The following is an 11,307-nucleotide window of genomic DNA, read 5'->3' as shown; positions in this document are numbered from 1 at the left end:
TCACTAGATTCAGCTTCTAGATAAGCTCCTACAACCAGAGGTTTGCAGAAAATCAAGTGAGCAGAACTGTTTCTGAGTGACCTCTGTTACAAACGTGACTCGGAGCAGCACAGATCTGAACTGGCAATGGGAAGGAGGAGCCTCCTGGAACATTTGCGCTCCAGGTGACACTGAATAATGGAAGATGATCACCATTCTGGGGAGGCAAGGATGTCTCCCAACATCATTGCGAAATATTTGTACATATCCACAGTGGAAACAGAACATATTTCAATATCTAGAGCAGTGGCCCACCACATTTTGGGTTATATTCCTGCCAAATTAATTATCTAACCTATAGCAACTTTGTCAGCTAATTATGGCAGCATTCTGTTAACATGATATGGGCAGTGTTTCTGCCTATGGGTTTCCTTTTGTTCTTAAAATACCTATAAACCTGGTTTTTGGCTTAAAAGATCAGAGCACCCCACATCAGAGTACTGTGTTTGGATGTTGCTCACAGGGAATATTACCCTATGTTCAACATAGTTTGTATCCCCAGCACTGCAGGTTTCTGATGGTCTAAGGAAAACAGGGTACGAATATTTCAAAGATTTATAATATAAGCATTATCCAAATAAATACCCTTCCCCCACTTGCAGAGTCTCTGGCCAAATACTGTGCCTCTGTTCCAGCTCCTCCTTACCGCCTCTCCCTGTTTCCGGATGGGCCCTGGCCCCAAGCCTTTATCTCCTCCAGCCCCTGGGCTGTTTGCAGAGAGCAGTTATAAAGAGGCTGACTGAGCAGAGAGTGGAGGAGAATTACAAGGTGCAGGAAAACAGCAGCACCAGACCAGACTGGGTGTCTGCTTCACTCACCACGACCTGCTCTGCACCATGGGGAAGAACAAGCTGCCCAGCAAACCAAACATCTTCCTCCTTCTTCTCTTCTTCCTTCCTGGAAATACCTCTTCCAGCGCAGAACCGTAAGCTGCACAGGCGGAGGGGGGAGGGAGGTCTTAGTGCTCCCCTTTTCCTTCAGTTTTCTTCCTCTCTGTTTGCCAGTTCTTCCATTCCTGCCCTGAATCCCACTAATAACCTAATCCCACTAATAACCAAGTCCTGTGTGTCCTGCACAGCTCTGGCAGTGCTTCCTGCTCCCACCCTGTAACCCCCTGGTTGTCCAGCCCTGGACCCCTCCCCACTGCCATCTCTGCCAGTACCCCCCTTCCAGCCCCTCCCCTATCCCCCCACCAATCTCTGTCAGTGCCCACAGTCCTGCCCTGCAGCTGCCTGATAGTCCAGAAGTGGATCCTCACAGCATCTTTGCCTATGTACATTTATGCCTAAAAACTTCTCAGGGCCTGGGGTTTTGTGGGCATGATGACAGAATCCAGGCACGTGCTCTTCCTAGAATATCCTTGTTTCGATCACTGAGTTACTTCTTCGCAGTCTCCTGTTGCTTTCAAGCTGGTTTGTTCCCCTTTCTCCTGCCAGTTTGTTTCCCTTGGCAGCATCAGATGTACTTGTTCTCAAAGAGGATCTGTGACCTAGATTCACTTCCTCCGGCACAGAGTCTGGCGCCAGCACCGTCCATTGGACATCCATGCCAGGGCTTTGCAGACCATCAGCACACACTCTGCTGATGACCCCAAGGAGAGGGGCAGCCTGGGGTGGCACAGGCTGACTGGAATCTGGCTTGTCCACCCCAGCCTCACCTGGCAAGGAGTGTTGCTCTCAAGTCTCTAATCTGGGTGGGGGCAGTCTCAATCTTAAGACCCCAGCTGCTATCACACACTGTTCCTCTTGCTGTGGTGACAGAAGTGCAGCTCTCACACACACAGGTCTTGTAATGCTTGCTGCAGAGATTTCATGCCCATGAGCACTGCCATGGTGCTAACAGGTATGGCAGAAAGTACAGCATTACTGCTGCCACCCACTGTGTGGTCAGAGGTGAAGTGATGACTAGCTCAGCTTCTAAGACCTTTGACTCATAGTGTACCATCAACCCCTCATTCATCTGCTCTGTTTGGCTGTTTCTGGGATAGATCAGCCAGCCAAGTCTGCCTTGGGGTCAGGCAGAGGTCTCTAGTCTCTCTACAGAAATGTGATGTGACTAAGTAATTAAGTAATCTTAATTCATTCTTGCTCAACATCAGGGAGAAAGGGAATAAAACCATACTGTTCAGACTTTGGACAACAGAGAATCATAGAACCTGGCCTGGGTTGAAAGGGACCTTAAAGATCATCTGGTCCCTGACATGGAGAGGGACACCTTTCACTAGACCAGGTTGCTCAGAGCTCCATTCAGCCTGGTCTTCAATGCTTCAGGGATGGAGCATCCGCAACTTCTCTAGGAAACGTGTATCAGTGCCTCACCACCCTCACAGTAAAGAAATTTTTCCTAATATTTAATCTAAACCTACTGTCTTTCAGTTTGAAGCCATTCTCCCTTGTCCTGTCACCATGTGCCCTTGTAAATAGTCTCTCTCCATCTTTCTTGTAGGCTGCTCTTTGTCCTGGATCTGAGCCCCATTTGGGAGGGAAAAAGGAGGAAAGGCTGAGAGAGGTGGGAAAGACATGGGTGGTGTTGTGTTCCCCAGAAGGAAGATAGGAGCCCAGCAGGGACGCAGTGGAGTCTGAACTATGAGTTGCTAGTTAGTATAAGTGGTTTTAAGTGCTGCAGGGTAGATCAGGTGCTGTGTACAACACAGAAGGGAAGCCACCCTTGAACTGAAGACAAAAAATAACCTTCCAGCTAAGACTTGCTTACTGTGCCCTGTGCAAGCAGGGATATCACTTCTTTGGGCAGCGGCAGCTGCTATTTCAGATGTGGCTGGTTGCACAGGAGACACAATTAAGGTTCAGACTACATATTAGAAAATGACTCATTCACAAAGTTAGTACAGCACTGGAACAGAAATGGTAGAAACTCCATCTACAGAGTCCTTCACAACAGTACTGTTCCAGGAGAGAGGTTGAGCTTGAGACACCAAGAGGTCCTTTGCAAACAAAACTTCTGTGGTTCTGTAAGATACTGAGCAAGATATATTTTCTTTTGCTTCTTTTTCTTCCATTGCTTTTCTTTCTCTGTGTCATTCTGGAAGAATGCAACAGAATGTTCTCCTATTCTGGTACATGGCTGTGCATGTAAGCTCTTTTGCAGCACAGTGTACATGCTTAGCAATACACTGCATATAGTTGGAAATGTGAGGTCATAATGACACTTGAATTGGCAGGTATGGATTTGGGCTGATGGAGCTGATGAAATTCACTGCCTTCTTTGATTAGGTGCTTGTTCTAGTAAGTAACTGAGAGTCAATACACAGACAGACATTATTCCACCTTAACTACAGTATTACCTTCTCTGTGTAGACAAACTCATCATTTTTGCCTCAGCCACTCTCCCTAGGGTCTCCTATTCCTTCTTTGATGCATGCTTCTGTCAGAGCCACTGCCTGTCTTGTCAGAACAGCTTGTTGCATGCAGGGAAGATGCTGATGTCTCATTAGGCAGCTTTTTTGTCTGGAATGTCTACACATGGATTTTGTGACCCAAGTTACTTAAAGCCTTCATAGTACTTTAATTCATCTAGCTCTTTTCACCAACACATCCCAAAACATCTAAAGGGAGGTCTATAAACAGCATATTTTATATCTTCATTTCAAAGGCAGGGAAGCCAGTCTAAGGGGAAGTTCTGCAAGTTGGCCAAATTTTGGAAGAACAATGAACAGGAAGAGAAATGAGGCCAAATTCCCCACAAACTAGGTCACACTGTCCCTTCGGTAGACTGGATGTTATTGTCAGATTGCCAGTGCCACTGACAGGGGACAGGAAAAATGAGATTAGGAGAAACAGGCATGGGATGAATCTGTGGTAAAAAGGCTGTGGAAGAAGGGAAACATGGAGAACACAGAGAGCAGCAAGTCATAAGTCACTCCTTGGGTGGCTGGAGTTCTCTCCTTTCACTGCTTCTGAAGCAGCACGGGCTGAGCAGAGTTGCCACCAGGCTCTTCACCACACTTCATCCTATTGCCTTGAGGCGAAGGAAACTGAGGTACTGCCTGGGTTCCACTGCTTCCACAGTAGCTTTAGGACTTCCCAAAAAGCCCAGAGCCCACACAATAATGTAGCTCTGGATGGACCAAACTGTATTTGTCCTCTACTCCTTTCTGAACTTCCTACAGTCCGTTTGTTACTTATTACTGAATGAAAATTTTCCAATAGTGATCAACAGTGCTCAAGTCTGGGTAGTAATAGCCCACTTAGTGATATTATTTTCCATTTATGAACAGTTCATCTGCCATTTATGCTACTCAGTCCTACCATATAACAAAATTTTTCCACAAATACATTAGTCAATTTTAGGTATTCTTACCTTGGACAATTGTCAGAAAATTTTACTTCCCAGATCATTTAGAAGTGTACTGAAGAACAAGGATCCCAATAAAAACTCCTGAGATTTTCATTGTCTCTTACCCTTTCTGTCCTATCTTTAACCAATTAATCCGGGTCAGAATTAATAATTCTGATTTATTAGTAAAATGATCCCTTTTACTGAATGACAGCTGAGTTTAAGGATCTTTTATGAGGGACCTTTGTCAAAAGCTCTTTGGAAGTGAGAGTACACTTGAGTTGAAATAAAACACTACACTCTGAAACCCTTTGTGTGCTCATCTTAATAAGGTCCCAAACTGTGAGCACTCACATCTTTGCTCAGCATGTGAAAGATTTGGATCCTGGATAGGCAAAGACTGGAGCAGCCAGACAAGTGGGTGGTGTTTTTTTCAACTGTTTTTAGCTAGTCCCTTTGAGTCTCAATAGGAGATTGTGGGATATACAAAATTCAATTAACAGCTTGGAACCTTTCAAACCGTCCTTGCTCCCTGCTGTGAAGCCAAACAAAACATCCTTTGTAAAGCACTCTCTATTAGCATAGAAATTGTTCCTTCTACTGCAAGCATTTTCCGGCTTTTAGGCTAATTAGTTAGGCCGTTTAATATGTATAAACCCAAAATAAAATGAACGTTCATGTTATATGCACTGCAGTTCACAGCGATAGTAATGGATTAGACATGCAGATTTGTTAATTTCCTTTCACTTAATACTGTTGCATTAAAACTGTTTCACATTTCTGATCTTTCTTGCTTCCCTCTCATCCTAGGCAGTATATTGTGCTACTTCCCTTTGTGATACACACGGATTCTCCTGAGAAAGTCTGTGTTCAGCTGACCCACCTGAATGAGTCTGTGACTCTGAGTGCCACACTCGAGCATCAAGGGGAGAACAGAAGCTTGATTGATGATGTGGTGTCAGAGAGGGACGTGTTCACCTGCATCCCTTTCTCTGTGAGTACCTCATCCTTGTGGGATGATCTCTTGTGTTTATTGGCATGATGTAGTAGATCCAAACAGTCCAGAAATGAGAAGTAAGACGCACTACAATCAGTCTTCTAAGCTAAGACAAATAAAAAAATTAATTTGATGTGGACATCCAACTGTGGTTGCCTTATGAGGAATAATTTTCCACCATTGTCAAATTCTGTGTCCCTCATGATATTTCTGTACATGCATGACGTAGAGAAGTCTTTTTGGAACTTTTTGGAACTCCATTTCTGTTTGATCTATATAAGCCTCAGAGGAGAAGTATTGAGGTGGAATCAAAACTGGGGAATGGTTAAAGATAGTGAGGTTCATGAAGTCATTTGTCTCCTTCTGGAACTTATTAACAAATTTTTACTGCAGTGGTTGGTGACTAATGTAAACAACAGGTTTCACCACCTAATTAATGAATCTAGGTTAATTTTGGTTTTGATAAATCACTGATACAATAGAATAAGATCAGATTCAATATTTCTCAAACAAAAGTGTATGAATGAAGGAAGGGAATCATATTTTTCTCTTGCTTCATGCATTGAGTCTTTTTTGTCCCTTTAGGGAACTCTCTGACCCAGCTAATACTCTGTCCTTCAAAGGCTTAGGGCAATGGGGTGAATCTGTAAAGCATTTTTCCTCTTCATTTTCCTTAGCTTCCAAAATCCAATAGCACATCAGTGGCGTTTCTCACTGTGACGGTGAAGGGGCCCACACTGCAGTTCAAGAGCCGCAAGTCAGTGCTGGTCAAGAATTCTGAGAGCTTGGTCTTCATCCAGACAGACAAACCCATCTACAAGCCTGGGCAAACAGGTACAGGGAATTGGGTTGGTGTTGACTATGACAGGATAAAATCTTAAGGACTTATTTCCCCAGAGGCACTATACTTCAAAAGTTTTCAGATTTCTTCAAGGGGGCAGTTAATGCTCTCTGTAAATCTCGTTTCGGTCAGCTGAGATCTAAGGCATGTGGTACCTTCATCATTCCTGTTTTTCATGCTCCAGGCATCTCAACCAGATATAGACACAAGCTCAGATTCATTTTGCTCAACTAGTGTCACAAAACTGGGATGACTTCAAAGCATACTCTCCCTTGGCTGCACCTGTTTCAACAAAGCAGGACAGGCACTCCCAAGGGACAATTCAATTCAGCCAAGACCTGATTATCCTTCTAAATTTATCTGCCCCTCACCATCTGAAAAAGAAAGAGCCTAAAGTACTTGCTTCCATTACTGAGAGATCTCAATTCAGAGCCTGCTGATCCACGGAATTAATCTGAGCTATAAGTTATTAAAACACTGACATTTCCCGATAATGGCTAAAAATTTAACAGTGGAATTTCTTTCTTTTCCATTACATCCTTCAGTTATGTTTCGGATCGTCTCTCTGGACAAAGACTTCTACCCGCTGAATGAGAAGGTAGATTCTTAATTACTTGTTGTTAACCAGGAGATTTAATTCCCAATTAAGGCCATTATTGTCATCATCCAGAACCACTGAACACAGCCTTTAAAGCATATGATACTCTTTCACACCATCCTCCACCCATTTCATATTCTGCCCTGGGACACACTTCACCTGTCTCTATTGACTGAAAAACATGTCCCCTTTTTCAAAAGCATTCAGGTGTTTAAAGCCAGGTTTGCAAAAACCTGTATGTGGCTAAGCATCTAGGCAGGGATCTCATTACTAAAAATGTGGGTGGGACAAGTTTCCATTGGAAGTGACAGGTGTGCAGTTGTTTCTGGCAGTGGGTGCAACCACATGCTTAGGGACAGAGAGCTGAATGACAAGAACTTGATTCCAAGGAACTGGTCAGGGGTGTAAGTCCACCCTTTTAGCTTATTTGACAATCAGTTCCTCATGCAGACAAGTTCTTTGAAAACTCTTACTTCATCATGTTTTCATACTGTGGTGACGTAAAAAGTCAGGGCCCTAAAATATTATAGGAAATATTCTCTTAACTGTCAAGAACCAAGGAAAAAGAGCAAGTACAAAAAGGGAAGAACCCAAAGGACTTCTTAGAAGGTTGTTCTTCAGTTCTTCAGTCCAAATCTGGAAATTACTTCCATCCACATGTAACTGATATGTCTAATTCTGATTTTCCTTTGCTCTTTCCCCACAGTTTCCATTTGTCTATGTTCAGGTAAGTGGATATTATTTCATAATAATGTGCAGGCACAGAGATACTTGTCTCCAGCAGTGTTTTCAGGCTGAGGTGCAAGGGAAAACATAGGACTCATGAACTTTTTCCTTTGTGTAAAAAAAAGCTGAATAGCTGGACATCAAAATAAGTTCCAACAGTGGTTCTTTGCCTGCAGAATGTACTCTAGGAATGAAATAGTTAATCAATGCAAGCCATGCTGTGAACAGAATTATACTCGCCTAGAGGTCATATCAGAATGGCTTATTCCTCTTTCCAGTCAGAACTAAGATTTTGTATCTGCCAAGTGTGGTTGAAATTGGAGAACTGTGTTAAATAAGCTAAGGACCAAAGGAAAGAGTGACAGAAGTGAAGAAAGGTAACTGCCTAAAAGTCAGCACTGCTAAAGAAATAAATGTCCATCAATCCACACCCTTAATGTCACTTAATTTGTCTTAGTCAACCACAGAGGCAGAAGTTAGCATGAGCCTACTATTTATTAAAAAAAAAAAAAGCCTTTCTGGGAAAAACCAATCTGGCTTTCAGACTCTCCCTATAAATACATCACAGCAACAAGTTCACAAGCACAGCTGTAAACATTTTCTTGAGTTCCTCTTCCAAAGAAGCCCAGTGGTATCATTCACATTAAGGTGTGATCTTTTCAGCAGGGTTGAAATATGATAATGAAGAGGATTTGGTCAGAGCACTGACTGTTCTGTCCTCCCAGGGTGCTTCCTGGGAAGACAGCTCCAGCTTCTGCCCCCTGACTCACATTGGAAGATGCCATTCACATCCTGGTTTTCCTTAAGCCCTGAGATAAAATCTCAGTGAAGTAAATGCACGTAGTCACATACCTTGAGTCACATACCTATCTAGAGTAAATAAACTTCTGGTGACAGACAAGGTACAATGCAAAGAGCAGGCAGAAAATGAAAGATTGTAAACATTAACTATACTACTGAGCAGCCTGGAAAGGGTGCATCAAAATATGTAGCTCTACTGTGCCATTTCAGTGACTTCCACAAGAAATTTGGGGCTGAGTGAATTAATTATTGATAGTTCGTAATGAGCATTACACAACTATAGTAGTGGTGAGACTTCAGCTCCAGCATTAGGAGCAGGGAGACAAAAGAAGAGAGAGTTCTCAGCTGGATGTCCATATGTGGGGTACATTTTCCTCTGTTCACGTTCCCACTTCCCCACCCCACCTTTGAACTCTTGCACGTGTACATTTCTCAGTCCTATAGATAAATCAGACATCTGATTCCTCATCAAATTATGTAATGGTACTTCAACAGACTTCATTCCAGGCAGGGAAAAAAACAACCCTTTTTTGCAGGCTGTATAGCCAGTCAAGGAAGCTGAAACTTCCTTCAGGAAGGGAACTTCTAGAACTTCCCTTCTCTGTGTTTCACTTACTTCTGATATCAATCTCTTTGTCTTGCTACCTTGCCAGTCTGTCTTTGCTAGCTTTCAGGCCCCATCATTCATAAGCATACAGGTAGAGCTGAGGGGAAGACAGACAACACAGGACCTCCAGAGTTAAAAAGCTTTCTTGCGTGCTAGTTATGCAGAATTGACAGGTAAGTGCTTACAGATCCTCACAGATTATTGAATAATTACAGACAGGCATATCCCAGCAAGGACATATAAACTGGGCACTGCACTCTGTCCCAGGAGTCTCCTGTCTTGTGATGTTTTTACCCTCACCTGTAGGATCCCCAGAGGAACCGTGTGTACCAGTGGCAAGGGGTGGAACTAGAGACAGGCCTTAAACAGCTCTCCTTCCCCCTCACGTCAGACCCCATCCAGGGCTCCTACAAAATAGTTGTGCAGAAGAGCTTCTCATCCCATGTGGAACACTTCTTCAGTGTGGAGGAATACGGTAAGGAGAGGAGGTATGGGCTGCAAGTGGGGTTGACAGCAATGCCTTTTACTGTGACCTCTCAATTTGTAATTTCCTGGGAACAGCATGGAGAAAAGAGGGACTGAATATACAGGCAGTGGGATTCGTAGGGGCTGAGCCAGAAGGTACTGAGTGTCAGAAGTGGTTGCTTCCTTTATGGCATCTCTGCAACCTGCCTGAGCTAATAGTGCTCTTGGGAGTACCAGACTTCTGGTTTGTGGCAGCAGTTTCAGCTGACTTTGTTTTAGTTGCTTTTCAGTCCAGCAACTTGTTGCAAGTAACACTAGATGCAAAGTAAGAGGTGACAATATTTTGGTGACACTGTTTCACCTCTCTCATCATCTGCCTGAGTTCTGTTACTCCACTAGTAGTCCTCTCTCTTCTTCCTGTTCCCTGTTTCTGCAAAAGCCTAGAAAACATGTCTGATAGGAAACTTGTGACTGAAGAACACACCACAGGGATTACAACTGGTCACAAACAGAGTAGTAGTAGAGAATGAGTAAGGAGAAATACGCTGCCACAGGGAGCCTTCAAACTCCGAGTTCCACCATAAGGTGTTTGTAGATGTGTATTCTGGGTAGGCTGTGTGCATTTGAGAAGGCTGACTGGCCAGTGCTTCTCACTCTGAGACTCCCCACCAGCTCTACATGGAGCCCTAATGTCCCAGCACGTTGACCAGAACCTACTGTTTCTGGAATATGCAGGGTGCAACCCAAAAAAGATTGTCATTGAAGTCCGTAGGACTGGCTTATTTGGTTCAAAGTCAGGCATGGTGAATAATTTGACCACAAACAAAGTTATAGGTTTCAACATGCCATAGTGACAGATGGTCTGTTCCTCCTCCTGTAAAGATCACTCTGGAAACCCCACAAGATCAAAGAAGTATTTCCCTTTTCTAACCTTACACTAAGATAATTTTTCTTTTATTTGTTCTTGAGTCGTTTCTGTGAATCTCTTCTATTGCTATTTCTCTTACAGTCTTTTGAGGAAATGCAATCTGGGGTTGAAACATAGACCCATGTCTCCCATCTTAGAGACAAATTTATGTCTAAGCTGTATAACCCAGGATTGTTTTCCACTTCCTGGGTCTGGATGTGCACCCACCCTGCTGTTATTTCCTCGCACTGTGAAAAATACCTCAGATGCACCACCTGGAAGCAGGCCACTACATGCTTCAGCCCAGTCCTGGGCATGAGTAGTTGGAGGCTTAGGGTTGAAGGATGCAATATGGGAAGATATCAGTCAATATCTGCTCAGATCACTTAATGAACCCATTGTGAATTCTGCCTCCATTCAATGTGGTAAATTACAAAGCTGGTGAATGTGCTGCTCCAAGTCCTAGTTGCAAATTATGAATTGTGAACACAGCGTACAGGATTAACATGTCCTTCTGAATCGACATATGTAAGGGATCTACACAGCTGTCTGGTGCCAGTGGGATCACTTAAGCATATGCTGTAAATAAGAGAAGGTAAGGGCTACAAACTTCCTTAGTTCCCTTTGAACCCAAACAATGGTGAAGGCTGAGAAAACCTAGGGAGGGGGTAGGAGATCCTTGCTAAAGAGCACAGAGAGGTTAAGATGATCCTGGCTCTCTGTTTGGGTTGCTGTATAGTACACAGCCATCATTCACTCATATCAGACTTTCTCTCTCTCATTTAGTGCTGCCCAAGTTCGAGGTCCTGGTGAAGTTGCCCAAGATGATCACTATTAAGGACAACGAGCTTCCAGTGTCTGTCTGTGGTCTGTGAGTTACAGAGCTCCAGTAAATCTCTCTTGCTTATCATTCACTCCTCCTTTCTGCCAAGGACCAAAAGAAGAGCTGGGGAAGGCTTTTTATACCTTTCCCAGGCATCCAGTGCAAATTTATTTCACTCTGTCAATCCTGAGCCTGCTACTTTGTCTGAGC

The 11,307-nt window shown here is 43.6% G+C and overlaps 1 protein-coding gene across 3 annotated transcripts in view; it reads left to right on the top strand.

Moving 5' to 3' along the window:
* The first annotated feature begins 742 nt into the window (after positions 1–742).
* LOC114068647 (alpha-2-macroglobulin-like) overlaps positions 743–11,307 on the top strand; it is a 32,644-nt gene continuing 22,079 nt past the window's right edge. For all 3 annotated transcript variants that reach the window (XM_027904944.1, XM_027904943.1, XM_027904942.1), the window contains exons 1-7: positions 743–964; positions 5,143–5,326; positions 6,007–6,163; positions 6,716–6,768; positions 7,475–7,495; positions 9,209–9,377; positions 11,061–11,145. In XM_027904944.1, the coding sequence (XP_027760745.1) occupies positions 876–964; positions 5,143–5,326; positions 6,007–6,163; positions 6,716–6,768; positions 7,475–7,495; positions 9,209–9,377; positions 11,061–11,145 (758 nt within the window). In that variant the 5' untranslated portion in view covers positions 743–875. The remainder of the gene's footprint in view (positions 965–5,142; positions 5,327–6,006; positions 6,164–6,715; positions 6,769–7,474; positions 7,496–9,208; positions 9,378–11,060; positions 11,146–11,307) is intronic.

Source organism: Empidonax traillii, unplaced genomic scaffold (genome assembly GCF_003031625.1).
Source record: "Empidonax traillii isolate 1590-97213 ecotype Southwest subspecies unplaced genomic scaffold, ASM303162v1 scaffold1105:size522451, whole genome shotgun sequence".
Lineage (NCBI taxonomy): Eukaryota > Metazoa > Chordata > Aves > Passeriformes > Tyrannidae > Empidonax > Empidonax traillii.
Note: the sequence above shows the minus strand (reverse complement) of the source record. Positions and strands in the feature narration are given on the sequence as shown.